At 51.5% G+C, this 18,699-nt stretch overlaps 1 protein-coding gene across 1 annotated transcript; it reads right to left on the reverse strand.

Annotated features, from left to right (window-relative positions):
- Window positions 1–402: 402 nt before the first annotated feature.
- Window positions 403–17,447, reverse strand: RXRG (retinoid X receptor gamma). Its single transcript, XM_047077220.1, has 8 exons — window positions 17,318–17,447; window positions 15,466–15,645; window positions 9,238–9,422; window positions 9,017–9,146; window positions 7,337–7,469; window positions 5,853–5,944; window positions 3,903–4,008; window positions 403–550 (listed from the first exon to the last, which is right to left on the reverse strand). The coding sequence occupies exons 1-8, from the start codon at window positions 17,388–17,390 to the stop codon at window positions 403–405; spliced, it is 1,047 nt and encodes a 348-aa protein (XP_046933176.1). The 5' UTR covers window positions 17,391–17,447.
- Between the last annotated feature and the right edge of the window lie 1,252 nt (window positions 17,448–18,699).

Below are 18,699 nucleotides of genomic sequence, written 5' to 3' on the forward strand. Positions count from 1 at the left end.
TCTTCCCACAGCTGAGAAAACTTCCCCCCATAACAATAACACACCCCGTGCTCCAGGCAATGTCAGCATCATATATATTATTTTATTATTCGCTCGTTTGCTTTCCATGGCAAGTGAAAAAATAATTTAAACCAATTATATGTACAGAGGCTTGGTGAGTTTTTCCAAGAACTTCCAGAAAGATCCCCAGCCCCTCAGATTGCAAAGAAGGGTTTCCTTTAACATCTGTACAAAACCACCTATAAAAGTCGCACGTGTAGAAAGGTTTCTTTATTGTAAGCATCACATTATTGGAACGGGAAAGGGTCAGGGCGGGAGGCGGCAGGACGTGTGCAGGGTGGGGGGTCCACGCACACCCGCCCCCGGGTAGTCCCAGGCTGAGGGGGCTGCGGCTGGGGGCGTTCAGGTGATTTGCAGCGGGGTCTCCAACATCTCCATGAGGAAGGTGTCAATGGGCGTGTCCCCGATGAGCTTGAAGAAAAACAGGTGCTCCAGGCACTTCAGGCCAATGGAGCGCAGGGCCGGAAGGCGCAGCAGCAGCTTGGCAAACCTGCAGGGGCGGAGGGTGGGGGGCGAAAGGGCGTCAGGAGCCCGGTGGCCGCTCCGGTTCGCCTGGTCTCCCCGACCAACCCACGTGGGAGAGAGAGCCTGGAAGGGGACACTGGGGCGGCTAGACAAGCTCTACTCCTAGGAAGCTTCAGCAATGGACTTTTAATTTTTTTTAATGTTTATTTATGTTTGAGAGAGAGAGAGAGAGAGAGAGGGAGAGACAGAGGGTGAGCAGGGGAGGGGCAGAGAGAGAGGGGGACGCAGAATCTGAAGCAGGCTCCAGGCTCCGAGCTGTCGGCACAGAGCCCGACGGGGGGCCCGAACTCACCAACCGCGACATCATATCACGACCTAGAGCCCAGGTCGGAGGCTTACCCGACCGAGCCACCCAGGTGCCCCCGCAATGGAGTTTTTAAAGGGGAAGCCGAACCCTGTGGCCTCTTGAGAGTGTTCTGAAATCTGCGCCCACGTCCCGGGATCCCGGGCAGGAGCAAGAGCCAGGCTCTGGCTCATCTCCCACCAACCAGCTGGGGCTCCCTACGTCCCCACCCCGCCCGGGGCTGCCTGCGAAGGTCTGCGGGGATGCCGGGAACGGAGAAGACACGGCTGTGCTGACCTGCGGTGGCCGTCGCCACTCACGTGCACGTGGGGGCACCTGCTGGGGCACCGCCAGGCCTCGCGGAGGTTCTGGAACACGAGGTGAGCGAGGGCGGGGCCGGCGGCCCTTACCGCCCCGGCTGAGTCCGCCTTCCCTCTCACCACCCCTCCCCCAACGCGAAGGAGGTGCTTCCTTTAAGCAGGAGGAGAGTGGGGTGCAATATACTAGTCTCGCCCCCGAGGGCAGTGTAGGGACACGACACACACGTGTGCAAACACACACTCGCGCCTGACACACGTTAGGTAGACCCACTCACACATTCTCACGCACCCTTATACACACTCACCCACACCTGCCTCACACGTGTCACACATATACACGTGTGTGCACACACTCACCCTCTTACCCACCCTCACAGACGTGAGCTTGTGTACACGCCCACCTACGCACACTCACACATTCTCCTACACTCTCACGTGCCCGCACACGTGCACTCTCTCCCACACGCATGCACTCACGTGCGTGTGCTGCACATTCCTGTACAACCAAGGACCTTGGCTGTGAGGTTCACCTCAGGGAGAGAGGCCTGTGTGTGAACTAGCCTCACATCTGCACATCCTCCTGGGTGCCCTCGATTTGCTGTGTTTTCCAACCTGCCTCGGTGGCCCTTCTCCATCTCTCAGAATCCTTTTTTTGCCAATAAAGCTGATTTTTAATGTTATTAATAATAACTGGCAATCCAGTCGCTCATAACTTCCAGTGAAAGGACAAGGACTGAAATCCTATCGGTCACCCCGGCCTGAAATCAGAGACTCTGGTCCGGCTGGCTCTTCACGGAGCGTCACAACATGAGTTCATGGGGGGAGTTTCAAGTTGGAATTTTAATGCTCCTGGAAAACGTGTATGTTTCTATATTCAGGCCACATGAAGTTTCAAAGAAATGGGGCAATATAAGAAAAATAAAATGGCACCATCTACAAAAAATCGGGATTACTTCTTTACCTAGAAACATTAAAGGTCTTAATCAGTTAAGCATCTGACTTTGGCTCAGGTCATGATCTCGCAGTTTGTGGGTTCGAGACCCAAGTCGGGCTCTGTGCTGACAGCTCAGAGCCTGGAGCCTGCTTCGGGTTCTGTGTCTCCCTCTCTCTCTCTCTGCCCTTCCCCTGCTCACGCTCTGTGTCTCTCTTTCAAAAATAAATGTTAAAAAAATTTTTTTAAGAAAAATTAGTCTATCCCAAAGCCACACAACCCTTCAGAAAGTTCTGCAGGGTGTCCCCAAGCAGGAAGAGCCATTTAGGTAAAGGCTGAGCTCCTGGTCCTGACTCTACCACGAAAGACTTTTATGGAATTAGATGAAGGGAATGGCTTCTCCGTAAAGTACAAAGAGAGGCTGAGACAGAACTCTGAAAATGTATCGTTCGCTCTAAAGATGCCTGCGTTTTACAATCCACAAAACGCTAAATACACTAGGGGACTGCTGTCTCAGCTGACTGGCCCTGACTTAGGGGCTGAGATCGGGACTGGAAACCAACACGCCCGTGAAGGGCCACAGCCCTGGGGACAGACGCCGCGTGCCTCCCTCACGTGCTCGGCAGCCACAGCCTTTGAGGTGCCTCCCACGAGAGAGAGACAATGTGCCTGCATCCTCCTGAGTTCTGATCTCTGCTTCGCTGGAGCAAAGCGCACTTCCGAAGTGTTTCCAGGGAGTGGCAGCCCAGTACCACGGAGAGCACCCGGCCGTGCCCGGCCCTCCTTCCACCTGTTCCTGCCCAGCCGAGGTGACCAGCCTTCGGCACGCTTACCTACCTGCCTGAGCCAAGTGACATCCCCGATGCACCTGCTCATCCTCAGGGTGGTCCCCTTCTGTCCAGGCTGTGCCGGACACACCCCGGGGACACGAGGGGGCCCCGCCTCTACACCCCCTTCCCTGCCCTTCCAGGTCCCACCCCAGTCCGGCCAACAAGGAGGCAGCCGGGACCCCCTGGCAGGCCCGTTCCTAGGAAAATGGGTAAATTCCAAAGTTTTGAAAGTAACATTCAGTGGAAACAACCTAAATGTTCCACGGGCCAATGGCTAAATACATTAAGATCCGTCCACCCCGTGAAACGTTACAGAATCACTGAAAATGATAATTTTGTACCTTTCGGCATCGGATAAAGTAGCTAAAAACGGCTAAGAGAAGGAAAATAATACACCAAACTGTATGATTTCATGTCTGTAAATGCATGTTTCTGTGCACGCAGGCACTGACACGCAAAAATACTGGAAAAATATATACCCCCAAAATGTAGGATTCGTCTTGTCCTGCGGGGGCAGAGCAGAAAGCCAGGCAGCGGCCCTGGAAAGCACAAGCTCTCTGAAGCCAGACAGACCTGAGTTCACCTCCCAGCCCCACTGCACACCAGCTCCACGATGCCGGGCAAGTGCCTTACCCTTTCCGGCCCTGGTGCCTCGCTAGAAACTGGAGACACTGAGACCCGCCTTCATTTCTGCATTTGCTCATCCGGGCAACATTTACAGCCCTATACTATGTGCCCGGCACTGCTTTAGGCTCTAACATTGGAGCGGGGAACGGCGAACAGGACAGGATCTCTGGTGTCACGGAGCCAATGTTTCGGCAGCTTTCAGCTTGTTACAAAGATTAAAGAACACTTGAAAACCCTAGACGGCACCTGCTGCACGTTACCAGGTATGCAGGGCAGGAAGAGGCCTCACCTCGGCCATTAGATTCTTCCCGCACTCTCTCTCTCACCTGCCAGGTTGTTCCGGATACTTCTGCTTCGTGTAGGCCTCGAGGGTGGCATAAACCTTCTCTCGCAGAGTCTCTACCTCCGAGGGGTTGGACAGACCCTTGGCATCTGAAAAAGAAGACTGATTTAGCCTGTGGGGACACATCTCAGGTGGACACCCTTCCAGAGAGGCTGTCCCCGTTCACTCTGGCCTCTGCCCCAAGAGTTACTAGATAGAGACGCCCTGGGTGGGGAACAATAGTGAAAGACACCAAGCTGGTCCCCTGGGCCCCCCAGCTCTCCCTCTCTGTGCCCAGTCCACCCAATAGACTCCTGGAGCAAAGGCTGAAAACGCTGTTGATGGCCAAAGGCAGCCACTACCAACTCCAAGGAGGAGAGTTTTACTCTATCCGCTCATTCTAGAACGATTGCATCCCCACATTTACTGAGTGCCTCCCATGGGCTAAGCCCAGACTGAATGACGACATGGCGTACAAAAGCCAGATTCACTCACGTGCCGCATCAGCTAACGAACCGCCTGATTCCTGGGCTGAAGCCTGTGCAGAAGTCACCATGAAATTCTGAACGGTCATCCTTCCTGACCCCCAGCGGCATGTGAGGAAGCCGATCCCTTCCTCCTCCTTGAGTCGCTTCTCTTCCCTGGGCCACCAGGACATCACTCCTCCACTTCTCTCCCTGCCCCTCACTGGCCTGTCTCGGGCTCCTTGGCTGGTTCTTCCCTTTCTCCCCAGCCCGTACGTGAGGGTGCACTCCTGGGCCCACCTCTGCCCAGCCCCCTTCTCTGCCCCACTTCACTGACCCCCTACGTGAGCTCACACCTGTCTCAGAGTCTCGTGTGCCCGGTAGAGGCTGACAGCTCTCGAAGGCACATCTCCGGTCCTGACTTCTCCTCTGAGTCCCAGACTCATGAACACTAGCTTCCTGGACAGCTACTCTTGGATGCCTACTATCCATCTGAAAAACTTTTTTTAAGTAATGGGTTTTTTTTTTTCAATGTTTATTTATTTTTGAGACAGAGAGAACCAGCATGGGAGGGGCAGAGAGAGAGGGAAATGGAATCTGAAGCAGGCTTCAGGCTCCCAGCTGTCCGCACAGAGCCTGACACGAGGCTGGAACCCACGAACCGTGAGATCATGACCTGAGTCGAAGTCGGAAGCTTAACCGACGGAGCCACCCAGGCGCACCAGAGATTGACTTTTTAATTTAAAAACACCCAGTGCTCATCCCAACAAGTGCCCTCCTTAATGCCCATCACCCATTTAGCCCATCCCCCCCCCACCACCCCTCCAGCAACCCTCAGTTTGGTCTCTGTGTTTATGAGTCTCTTCTGGTTCACGTCCCTCTCTGTGTTTACTTATTTTTGCTTCCCTTCCTCTGTGTTCATCTGTTTTGTTTTTCAAGTTCCACATATGAGTGAAATCATACGGTATCTGTCTTTCTCTAACTGACTCACTTTGCTTAGCACAATACACTCTCCTTCCATCCACATTGTTACATATCCCCCTGAGGTTTTCATGTCCAGAGACAAAGTCCTAATTCCTACCCCCCCTACCCTTAGGATCCCCCACGTCAGCAAACAAAACTCCATTTTCACAATAACTCGGGAAAATGAACCCCAAACCCCTGAGAATTCTATTTAACACCTCTCTTTTCACACTCTATCTCTAATCCCTCCGCAAACCCCGCCGGCTTTGCCTAAAACTATCCGCCAAATCTGATCCTTCCGACCACCTCCTTCACCGTGACCCCGGGCCACTGTCGCCTTCCCCACTCGTCCCCAAATATGCACACTCCGTGCTCCTTCAAGACGCCCGCAAGACAGGCTCTAGGAGTCGGAACCGCGAAGGATCGACTCCCGGCCCTGCCTGCTCCGCCTCAGCTGAGCTGGGGGACGTCAGAACGCGGGAGCGCCGCGGCCGAGCTCGGAGGAGGGCGAACCACTGCCGAGTCACCTGGGTTAAACAGCACGATGGCCCGCAGGCACCCCAGCTCCGCCTTGTCCATCTGCATGTCTTTCATTTTGGAGACCAGCTCAGTCAGGACTCTGTTCACAGGACACAATGACAGGCGATGAGAAAACCGTGAACACCAGGCCAGGGGCGGATGAGACGCATGCACCCCACGCTCCTTATGTCCCCATCCCGTGTCCCAGATGATGCGGCAGGTGCTAGGGGCGCAGAGACGAAGAGAGTGCCGTCCCCGAGCTCCAGGAGCTCACAGTCTCACTGAGGAAACAGGGAAACAACGCGCAGCAACACGAAGCCGTGAGCAAAGTCCAAGGGAGCACCGAGGGGGAAGCAGTGAACTCTGGGGGTTGGGGGGGGGGGGAGGGCGGCGCTGGAAAGGCAGCCTGGAGGACTGGAAATCAGTAGAAAGGTAGCAGGCTAAGCAGGGCGAGGGGTGGCCCGTCTAGAGGGACACTGCAGAGGGCAGCCTCCAGGGAGAGGGTGGAAATCTCCATGATGACGGCGGAGTCCATCAAAGACCGTGTTGGTCCCTGCATGGCCTCTGCGTGTTGTGGGAAAGGGCAGGGAGGGAGTAGAGACGCCTTGGGTGGACATTCACGTGGCCTGGAAATCCATTTACAACGGAGGGTGGGAAGGGGCCACAGGGCCCCGGCCCCCGGCCCAGAGGCTATTTTCAACCCTATCCTCGCCGGATAGGCTTACCGGCTGCCAGTCCCCTTGCCCCACACCATTCATCCCTACTCATTCCGTTCATCTCTCTGAATCACGTGCCTTAAATTTCCTTCAGCACCATTTAAGGCGCAGAATGCCGGGCTGGGGCTCCTGCTGCGGCCCTTCTCCAGAGACCCTGCGACCGAGTCCAGCAAAAACCTCAGCTCATCTTCCCCGACTCCCAAAGTCAGGTCCTGGCTGCTTACCTCCATCCCGGCCCCCTGGCAGTTCAACCTCCCCCGCCCCCCACCCCTCGCCCCCGCCCCCGCCCCCGGGTCATGTCAACGATCCAGTCTCTCCTTTGAAAACCCGCAGAGGTAACAGGTTCGCCCTCCTGCCCCAGCAACCGTGCTGGCCCCTGCCTGGCTCCACCTCCATCTCGTCATTTCAACCTTTCTTGTAATCCACGCACGCGCGCACACACACGCACACGCCCTGGAAGCAAACGAGAGCCACCTGTCATTCCTTCCTGGGTCTATGTTCCGATGTGTTCCATGGTCTCCGCTTCTTGCCCCGTGCAGATGTGTGGGTGGACCATCCTACGTCCCAGCGCTGCCCACAGGTCCACACACCCACACGCCCACGGCACCTGACGCACGTGCACATGCACAGGCGCGCACACACGCACAGGCGCGCACGCACGCACACACGCACAGGCGCGCATGCGCACACGCACGCACAGGCACACGCACGCCCAGGCACGCGCACACCCAGGCACGCTCGCGCACACGCACGCACTGGAAGCAGACGAGAGCCACCTGTCAAAGATGGAGCCGACCCCAGCGCTGTGGGCGCTGCTGCGGTGGACATGTAAGCCGGTGGCCAGAAGGATGCCGTCCTGCACGGAGACGGAGCGGTGGGAGAAGGAGGCAATTAGCAGTTCGTTCCACCCTGCAAGGAGAAGGAGGAGGCCTTGAGGGAAAACTGACCGCATTCTCGCTTCACCAACCATCATCCGAGGCACGAATTGTCGCCCCCGTATAACAAAAGCAGAAACAGAAATCCAAGGAGGTTGAAAACCAGCTCCAGACGATACAGCTCATGAGTGAAGAAACAGGATAAGACGGGGGTCCCCTGACTCATGGCTCTGCACTTCCCCCCCCCCCAGTCTCCCCCAGGACAGCTCAGAATGGCAGCTTGAGGATCAGGACACTTCTCCTCCCCCATCCCAGTCAATCGACAAATACGGGTTGAACATTTCACAGGTAATCGTCAACATGTTAGCTGCCACGGTGGATAAAGTGAGGATACCTCTGCCCCCAGCACCTGACAACTCAGTTTTATTTCTTTGGTGCTCGCTGTCTGGCAGGACCCAGCACAGCGTGTAGCTTTCAGTCAACACTCAGAGACTCTTCATTATCTAACAGGGATGAAGTGAGGGGACTGGCTTCCAATGCTTAGCCAATCTTTATGAAATTTCCCTGCTGGCGCGGTGACAGAGGAGAGCGGTGGCACATGTCAGCTGCACAATGTTCCAGAAATGGAGGCCGAGAGAGAATATAGCACACAGAATCTGAAAATAGGAAGGGACCCTGGGGGCGCCTGGGTGGCTCAGTCAGTTAAGCGTCCCACCTCGGCTCAGGTCAGGATCTCACGGTTCCGAAGTTCGAGCCTTGAGTAGGGCTCTGTGCTGAAAGCTCAGAGCCTGGAGCCTGCTTCGGATTCTGTGTCTCCCTCTCACTCTCTCTGCCCCTCCCCTGCTCACACTCTGTCTCTCTCTCTCAAAATAAATAAATAAACTTAAAAAAAAAAAAAAAGGAAGGAACCCTGGATAAATAAGCTTGAGAAAAAAAAAAATCCTTGGCTTCTCTCATCTCACCTGTGAAATGGGAAAACCTCTATTTTCCAATTTTACAACACTGCTTTGGACTGTCGTCAATAAAACTGACTTAACTGTATTTGAAAATTAAATGCCAATTATAAAACCACGGTAAAATTTACACGGAAGAAGAGTCTCACCCTCCATTAACAATGTTTCATTTGGGAATAAAGGGTTTGGGGGAGGGCCACCCAAACTTAAGAGCCTATAATTAATATATAAAGACTAACCCTGGATGGGGTTATCCTGTCCTCAACACGGCACACGGCTTGGGTCGGTTACAGCCTCACTGGGTGACTTGCTTTAGGATCCCAAGGGTAATTTCAAAATGGCAGCCCATCGGGGCGCCTGGGTGGCGCAGTCGGTTAAGCGTCCGACTTCAGCCACGTCACGATCTCGCGGTCCGTGAGTTCGAGCCCCGCGTCGGGCTCTGGGCTGATGGCTCAGAGCCTGGAGCATGTTTCCGATTCTGTGTCTCCCTCTCTCTCTGCCCCTCCCCCGTTCATGCTCTGTCTCTCTCTGTCCCCAAAATAAATAAACGTTGAAAAAAAAAAATTAAAAAAAAAAATGGCAGCCCAAGCGATTGGCCCAAGGAAACCCAAGCCCCGATGTCCTTTACCTGCCCGGAGCAGGATGACCTGGTCCTCCAAGGTGAGGTCAGAGAAGTGGGGGATGCGCTTGGCCCATTCGACAAGAGTGAAAAGCTGCTTATCAGCAGCATGGCATATGTTCGTGACAGGGTCGTTCGTCTAAAAACAAACCCAGAGCCCTGTGAGGGGCAGATTCCAGGACTCTTGTCCGCCCCTCGCCCATCTCCAGCCCAAGAGAGAAGTGGGAGGCGGGGGGAGGTCTCAGACCACTGACCGAGTTCTCCACATTCATGTCACCATAGGATTCCGTCTTTGGTTCAACAGCAAGCTCCGCTTCTAGAATCCTCTCCACAGGCATATCTTCATGGCCACTACTGGCACATTCGGCCTCACTCTCGGCCCGCTCCCGGCTCCTCTGCCTTTCTTCTTGCACAGCTGGCACACGAGAGGACAGGCAGATGTTACCACGTGCCCAGGACAACTGTGGGAAAGCGAGTTACCTACCGGAGCCGAGCCTCAGTTTCCTCATCTGTCATGTGGGTATCCTTGCGGTCCCTGACCAGAGGGGTTGCGATGTTGACAGACAAGACAAAGAAAGGAAAGCGACTGGCTTATGCGTGGGCAGAACCGTGGGTTTTTTAGTTCGCATCCTTTCCCGTTCGTTATGGTGACCAGTCTAAGAAGTCTGCATTTAAAATTTTAATAACCTCTGATTCTGCCCTCTCTTTTAATGAGCCACGTTCTCCATGATCTCTCTTCAGTCTCCTGGACTTTACCTCTTGCTGCTACCTCTAATAAGCTGCGGGCATGCGATAGTTAAGTGGCAAGGACATTACTTGGAAAATCCCTCTGTCAGGTCCTATGCATCAGCCTTGGCATTCACGTCCCATTAGGTCTGCCCCTAATGCACCAGCCTGAACGTAACATCACCTGATCCGACTTGTCAGGGAAGATCTTCAGGGAGCCATGAGGGTATTTAGTAAGTGAGGAGGTGGAGGAATGTCACCTAGATGACATTTCAGAATCAGCGGCTGGTTTGGGGGGTGGGGAAGGGTAGGCAGGCAGAGGTGCGGGCTGGAATCATCTCAGCCTCCCCAAACTTAGGGTTTTTTTTTACCAAAGTTCGTTCTAACCCCCAGAACCCTAAGCGTCCTTGCATTAGGATGCCAGGCAGACCCCCTTGCCAATTCTGTCCTCTTCACTGACAAACACTCTCTGTTGGGTTAGTTTCCATAATCTACAAAGCTGTGGTTTCCATCTTCCTTTCCCCAGCATTAAGGAGCAAAATTCAATATTGGTACGCTTTTTTTTTTAATCCCAAGAATCAATAAAATTATATTTGAAGCCGGTGGCTAATCTGGAATTCAGTGATAGCTACTTCACTAGCAACTTCTACCCTTCAGCTTCTGTCCTTTCCTCCCCTGGGGCCCACCCCCGATGGCACAAAGGCTGTAGAATGAGCTGGAATCAGACGCTGGACATCCAGTTTGTCATGCAAGTGACATCAGTGACCTTCCAAGGTAGGTCAGAGAAGGCTATGCCTACAAAAACACAACTCACACTCCAAAGTCTCCAGTAGAGACACATCAAAATGCCTCAAGATGAGAATGATATTCAGTGGTTGGGACGGAGGGAGGGAGGGAGGGCAGGAAGGAAGGAGTGGAGGGAGAAATAGAAGAGAGAATAAAGGAGGGCAGTGACAAAAAGAAGAAACAGAAGAGAGAATGAAGAGAAATTAGGAAAGAAGAGAGCAAAAGTCATGCACTTTGGAGTCCAAGGAGCCTTTAGATGTCTCCTCCAACTCCTAGTTTCTCTTTCTCCCTCATCCTTCCTTCCTGTCCACTCTGTCAGTCTTCATTCTCAGACAGCATACAGACACATATGTATTTATATTATCAGCTGGATTTGCTGGTTAAAGTTGAACGCCTCTGGTATTAATTTCTTTAAGATAGGTTAATAGGCTTCTATTTGCCTCGATTTTAAAAGATGGGGAAAAAGCAAACTCAGTGAAGTTCCTTCCGCGGTCCTCAACTGATTTCTTCTGTGGATTTGTAACACGGAAGGAGAATAACCTTCAAGCTTCGAAGGAAATAACCTTGGCTTCTGGGAATTAGATTCTAATTCCAATCTTGCCATTAAGCGAGGGATCCTTTGCTCTTCCCCTCTCCACTCTGTGCCGTAAATCTTACTGTCACAGAAGAGGAGTCATATATCTGTTGCTGGAAGAAACCTTCGATGTGGCCGACATTCTGAGCCTGCCCTACAACATACTTCAGGATATATCCAGGGGACACTGGGTGATCTAACATGGTACCAAATTCCTGCCTTGGGACAGAACTTTATCCATTAGCCCAACATGTATTTATTGGACATGCTCTATAATAACCAAAATTTATTGAATTCTTTTCTCTGTCAGGAATTATGCTCAACACTTTATACAGATGATATTTCATTTAATCCCCATAATCACCCTCTCAAGGACTATGAGCCACAGAGTAGTTATGTAACCTGCCAGAGGTCACAGAGCTAAGAAAAAATGGCGCCAACATGTAGACCCAGGCTGATGGCCTTCTGAGCCCACCTCTCACCCCCCTGTACCACCTCTGAGGCTCTGGGCTAGCGGTACTAATAAAGACCACACAGGGCTCATGGGGATATCGAATACCACCCACTAATTGCCACAAAAGTAGTCCATTATCTACCCAAACTGTATTAAATGACCAGATATCATGGAAACGGACTTCCCCTAAGACCCCTGAGGATTGTGTGGTCACCTGGAAGTCAGAGGGCCCCAGTCCTGTATCAGTTCTGCTACTAGCTCACCATGGAAGCTTAGGCAGTTCCCCAGACTCTTAGAATCTATGTTTCTTCTTTGAGGAAACAAAGGTGTCTCATCCGAGAATATCAATGGCCACTCCGGCTTCCCCATTAGGTACCCTAAAAAGGCAATGGGTCCTGGCCCCTGGCTCCTGGCAGACACATTCCGAGCCCATTCCACTTCCATCTTTTTCTACCTGTTTTTGATAGTTTCTCTCAGCTAACTGTTCCAGAATTTTGTTATTCTTGTCTTCAAGGCAGTGTCCAACCTGAGCCCCCAGTTCTGTACATTGAGGTCAGAAACGATAGGGGTGAAGGAAAGGCTGTCAGGCAGCCTTCTGGAAATGGCCCTTCATGCAGCCAGATGAGGAATTGATTCGCTCCTTTGTCTTCTCTTCATCAGGGTAAATCGTACCAATTCCTTTAGAAATTTCTCTAGGAGCCTCTTTCCCCTCCTACATTTCACTACTCAGCTCTTCATTACTCCTCATTTCTCCACAGTCTTATCAAAAATGCAGAAGCCAAAACTAGACACCTGTCTGTGAAAGAATCAGAACAGTGCCAAGTTTACAGGAAGGACTGCCCAGGCCCTTAGAATTCACAAGTCCCCGTCTGCCTTACTTTAACGAAAGAGCCACACTTCCCGCCATGTGACCTGTGCACCAACCACTCTGACTGTAATGGAGCTGAGGGCTGCTGAGGCTGAGTTTTGAGAGACAGATGGTGAAGCAATAGAAATGGCTGTTTCTCTGGCTGAAGGCTTTCACCTGCCTTTAACTCAGTCTCATCTGCATCAGGAAAACCATTATTTTTCCAAGTCAACCTGAAACTTATCTGTCCTGGGAGGCAAATGTGACCCTGGCAGCAAACAAGCTCTTGCTGATGTGAGACTTTCTTTGGGGTCATTAACCTTATGTTTGACCATCATGGTGGCAGAAGCTTAAGGAGTATCAATTCTATCTTGGTGAAGAGAAGACAGCCTCCACCAGCTGATTTTTTCCTCATGTGTTCTGCTCTATAAGATCATTGATTCCTTGAAGGCAAGGATGACATGAGCATGAAGCAGGCACTCAGTTAGTACTGGATGGATGGATGGATGGATGGATGGATGGATGGATGGATGGAGGGATGGATGGAAGGAGGGATGGATGGATGGATGGATGGATGGATGGATGGATGGATAGATGGATGGATGGAGGGATGGATGGGTGGATGGATGGGTGGATGGAGGGATGGATGGGTGGAGGGATAGATGGATGGAGGGATGGATGGATGGAGGGATGAGTAGATGGATGGAGGGATGGATGGATGGGTGGATGGATGGGTGGATGGAGGGATGGATGGGTGGATGGATGGGTGGAGGGATAGATGGATGGAGGGATGGATGGATGGAGGGATGAGTAGATGGGTGGAGGGATGGAAGGATGGGTGGATGGATGGAATGATGGATAGATGAATGGAGGGATGGATGGGTGGAGGGAGGGAGGGAGGGAGGGAAGGAGGGAGGGATGGCAGGATGGGTCAATGGATGGATGGATGGATGGATGGATGGATGGAAGGATGGATAGATGGATGGAGGGATGGATGGAAGGATGGATGGAAGGATGGATAGAGGGATGGATGGGTGGATGGAGGGATGGATAGAGGGATGGATGGGTGGAGGGAGGGAGGGAGGGAGGGAGGGATGAGTCCTTTTAGAAGCTCCTGCATTACTAAAACTTTTGGTTCCAATATTCAGTTTAAATTACTCATCCACTCATTCAGCAATTATTTATGAAGTGCCTCCTTTGTGCTAATCACTGGTGGTATAGCAGTGATGGGGGGAACGGAAAAAAAATCTTGCCTTGGTGGAAACAGATAGTAGACTAAATAAGTAAGCATGTTAGACAGTGATACCGCTGCAGGAAACAGACTAGGAAGTGTCCTGGGTGGCTGATGCAATTCTAGACAGTTGACAGTGGAGTAAAGTCTAAAGGTGGAGAAGAAGGGAGCCATGCAGGTACCTGGGAAGAGGGCACTCTAAGCAGAGAGACTGTAAGTGCCACACTCCTTGAGAAGGAGCTTCCCTGGTGGCCCAGCAGAGACCAGCAAGGCTGGACCAGAGAGACATGGGGCAGTCAGATCATGTACAACCTTGAAGTCATAACCAAGGTTTTGCTTTTTTTTTTTTTTTTTTTTTTTTTTTTTTTTTTTCCTGAGGAAGAAGGGAAGGCATTGGAGGGTTCTGGTGCAGGAAGGGCTTGACCTGACTCACTTGTTCAAACCCTCACTGGTTGCTCTGAAGAGTGTAGGAAGACAAAGAGGGACGCAAGGGGAGTTCTTAGGAGTCCGGGTGGATTAATACAGAAGGTAACAATGGCTTGGGTTATGCTGGCTATGTTAAAGTCATGAGACGTGGTGACGTTCTGGACATATTCTGGGGGAGAGACAAGGTTTCTTCACCCACATGGAAGAGGAGTCCAACGGTTTTTCATCTGAGCAACTGAAAAACTGGCTATTTCCTAAAATGGAGAGGACTGTGCAACAAACAGGCTAAGAGGGCAGATTATCAGGAGCCCAGGTTTGGGTCTGCCCCCTTGAGATTGCTGTCAGACAACGGAGTGAGGGCCATCTTCGTACCAGAACCCCTCTGCACCCCGGGAGGAGGGGAGACTCCAGATGGGCTCTGATCTGGGAGTACAAAGACCCACTCTGGGCTCGTCACCTACCTCTGGGACCTTGGAAAACTCACCTCTTCAGTCCATACTGGTTTCCTCCGCTGTAGAATGATGAGGGCTATTAATTACTCTAAAGGGCCCCCTCCGTCTACCTCAGACATGCTAGGCCTGCCATTTCTTTCCTTCTTGGTAGCATTCTCTCCTAGAAGGGGCTCAAAGACCTTCTCTTTGTGGATCCTTTCAATCAGCCTCCCCTCTCCTCAGAGAAAAGAAGTTCTTCAAGCATGAGGAGTCTCCCGGGACTGACTAAATGCCTTGTTCCTAGTTCCCAGACAGAGACAAGACTTCCTCACTCTGAATCTAGGAAGGCTCACCATGTACACTTGTACTTGCCTGAGTTCGTGCGTTAATTAACTGCCCAATTCGATTTAGTTGTGTTACTTAACAGAAAGCCTTTTCGATTTTCTAAATGAACAGAAAGCACTTTCAGATTTTTTTTTTTCATTCCATACAGCCCAGCTAAGCCACACTGTAAACTGGAAAGACGTGGAAGTTACACATGCGGGTCTCTCTGAATGAGGAGGCCGAGTCTGATTGCCCGCAACACCACGGAATACACCAGTCTCAGAGGACCTGTGGCAGCCCCGGGTTATAAAAGCCCAGAGAGACGACTCAACCCAGCGGGCTTCCCCGGTGAGGATTAGAGGCGGGAGGCCAGCTCCTCCCAGAGAGGCACTGAGGCTCCGTTTGTGGGGCTGCGCTCCGGGACCCTGAAACCGACTCGAGGACCTGCTTCCCAGGGCTCGGAAAAGCCAGGGAGAGGGTCCGGCCGGGGGATCGGGGGACCGTCCCCCGAGCTCCAGGGCAAGGATGCGTGAGTGGGGGAGGAGGAAGGCGACACTGCTCTCTGTGCTCTGGGGCGCTCGCTGCCTGGGCAGGGGACACCCGGCCACGGTCCCGGAGAAATCGCAAAGCGGTCTCCCCCCAGGGAATGGGGGCCTCACCTTCTCTCTTCATGCCCATCACCAGGCACTTCTGGTAGCGGCAGTACTGACAGCGATTCCGCTGACGCTTGTCAATGAGGCAGTCCTTGTTATCCCGGCACGTGTACATGAGGTCCTTGCGTATGGTTCTCTTGAAGAAGCCTTTGCAGCCTTCACAGCTATACACACCATAGTGCTTTCCTGCTCCCAGGAAAAGGCAAGAGAAAAGAAAAGACAATGAACGCTGCGGAGACCATCCTTGTGTTTGTCTGGATCTTTCATTCAAAAGAGCCCCCGGGCTCTCCCCCCAGGGACACTGGCACATCACCTGGACCCGGGGAGGGGACCACAAAGGGTAACCGGCAGAGAAGGCAGGCTTGATCCCAGGAAGGAGACTAAGCAGGATGAATGTGCCCTTCCTCGTGTCTTCCCTCTGGAAGGCACTCTCTGGAATGGCTAATTCCGGAGAGCATTAGAGACTCTTAAAAACTGAGAACAAACTGAGGGTTGATGGGGGAGGGGGGGGGAAGGGGGGAAGGGGGGTGATGGGCATTGAGAAGGGCACCTTTTGGGATGAGCACTGGGTGTTGTATGGAAACCAATTGGACAATAAATTTCATTTAAAAAAAACTGAGAACTGAGGGTTGATGGGGGTGGGAGGGAGGGGAGGGTGGGTGATGGGTATTGAGGAGGGCACCTTTTGGGATGAGCACTGGGTGTTGTATGGAAACCAATCTGACAATAAATTTCATATTAAAAAAAAAGAAAAAAGAAAAAAAAGAAAAGTCTTGACCCGAGGCTTTGTTTACATTTATTTTATTAAGGCAACTCCTGTGTTTAGTTGAGCTAAATGTTCTGTCTCCATTCAAGATGTTAGTATACATAATAAATAAAAATATTTATGCTTGTGATGTATTATCTAGTGGGGGAAAAAACCTCAGCCTTCCTAATATTTCCCCATAATTGAGGCCCAAGGACATGGGAGCCCCACCGAAAAGCAGACGAGGAACCTGAGTTATGGATTTTCTAGATGCTACTGCTTGTTGGAGGAATAAATTAGTGTATGATCTCTATAGCATAATATGACATGCAGCCTTATGACATAAAGATCTTGGGGGATGACTGGGTGGCTCAGGTGGTTAAGTGTCTGACTCTTGATGTTGGCTCAGGTCATATTTCATGGTTCGTGAGTTCAAGCCCCAAGTCTGGCTCTGTGTTGATAGGGAGGAGACTGCTGAAGATTTTCTCTCTCATCTCTCTCTGCCCCTACCCCTCCTTTCTCTAAAAATAAATAAATAAACATTTAAAAACAATCAAAGAGGGGCGCCTGGGTGGCTCAGTCAGTTAAGTGTCCAACTTCAGCCGAGGTCGGGATCTCACGGTTCATGAGTTGAAGCCCCGTGTCGGGCTCTGTGCTGACAGCTCGGAGCCTGGAGCCTGCTTCGGATGCTGTGTCTCCCTCTCTCTCTCTGCCCCTCCCCTGCTCGTGCTCTGTTGTTCTCTCTCTCTCAACAATAAACATAAACATTACAAAAATAAAAAATAAAATAAAATAAAATAAAAACAATTAAAGAGACACCTACTGATCAGAACAGCTTCTCTCTTCCAGATACACATGCGACACAGTAACTCCACGGACGGGCTTCCTGCAAAGCCAATCCTTAAAACCGAAACCATACTTTAAATTCATCCGGATTTCCGGCTACGAGCGCAGCAGCAGAAACTTACAGCCTGGGCCCCAAGCTGGACCATCCAAAAAGGCCCTTTTCCTTCCACTGGGTACAATATAGCCAGGTGGTTAGTGGACCAGGTGCCATCTCTGAGACCCTCACTGTGTGGGACACCCCAGAGTGACATCTGCTTCTACATGTACCTGAGGATCTGTCCCCGCAGATGGCACAGATGTGTTTAACCAGGGATCCAGGGCTGGTTGATGGGTAGTTCATGTTTCCAATCCCAGGAAGCCCTGGTAAGGGCTTGATGTCCTCTGAAATGCTGACACTGTTGACCACATTTAGCTGCGAGAGAAAACACACAATAAAACACAGAGCCAGGGCAGACCCAACGCCTGAGACCAAAAGCAACAGGGGTATCCTTGCGGGGAGAAAAAAAAAAAAAAAAGTTCTATTTCAAGAAGAGGTTTCCAAGTACAGAGTATCCAAAACTGTCCATGGGGGATATGAATTTAAGGGAGTGAGGGAGAAAAGGGGACATAGAGGAACCAAATCATTCCTACACACCAAAACCTAAATCGAAAATCACAACACATCATCGGAGTGCTCTGCCTTCACTCATTCACTCGTCTGTTCCGTCAGAGCTAGAAATCCACCCCGGACACGCTTCAGACACACTTAGGACAAGCCAGCTGTGTGTTTTTAGATTCTGTAAAACTACTGTGTGTCTATTCAGCAGTGCTCCAAGAGGAGCTACGGCTCTTAGGCAAAAGATTTAGACTCCAAGAAAACCAAGCAAAAAATGCAAATCCATTCAGTCAGTCTACAGACACTCACTGAGTACTCGCCATGGAGACACCGTGCGAGGTGCTGGGGTACAAAGGGAAGGTCTAAAAACGCACACTTTTAAAAAAAATGAAAATTTTTTAAAAAATAAAAATGCACATTCTTAAAGAGTTCACAGTAAAATGGAAGAGACGATACGTGTAGTCGTCACCTTAACGAACCCACAGAGGATGCCAAACCAAATGCCCAAATTATTCCAGTAGCACCCAAAAAGTTGGGCAGAAAGCCCCAGCTCGTGGTTTTGAACTTGAATGTAAGAAACAGACCATCTTCCTGTGAAACTGGAAAATCCGTACAGCCAGAGACTGGGTGCTTTGTCCTCCCTGTGTCTGACGTGGTCCCAGCACCCGGGGTGGGGAGTCGGTGTGTTTGGATGGCTGAAGAAATGAATTTTATGTGCCTCCTATCCCTCGTCTTTTACCACACGTTCACATTAGCTCCTCACCACCACCACCTCCAAGTCTCCCAGTGTCTGGGGAGATCACCGAGAAGCCGCTAAGTGTTCCATATTCATCAAAGAAATCTTAAGTGATCATGACTAGGTCATCCGATTAGCAGAAATTCTGAGTGCCCATGTGCACAGCTCAACATTCTAAGCACTGTGAAAGGAGATACAAAACCTAGAAGATCTCGGGGCATCTGGGTGGCTCAGTCGGTGAAGCGTCCGACTTCAGCTCAGGTCATGATCTCACGGTTCGTGGGTTCGAGCCCCGCGTCGGACTCTGTGCTGACAGCT

The sequence above is a fragment of the Lynx rufus genome, unplaced genomic scaffold, assembly GCF_022079265.1.
Source record: "Lynx rufus isolate CCGP_SWC_20201006 ecotype Redwood Valley unplaced genomic scaffold, mLynRuf1.p SCAF_15, whole genome shotgun sequence".
Classification (NCBI taxonomy): Eukaryota; Metazoa; Chordata; class Mammalia; order Carnivora; family Felidae; genus Lynx; species Lynx rufus.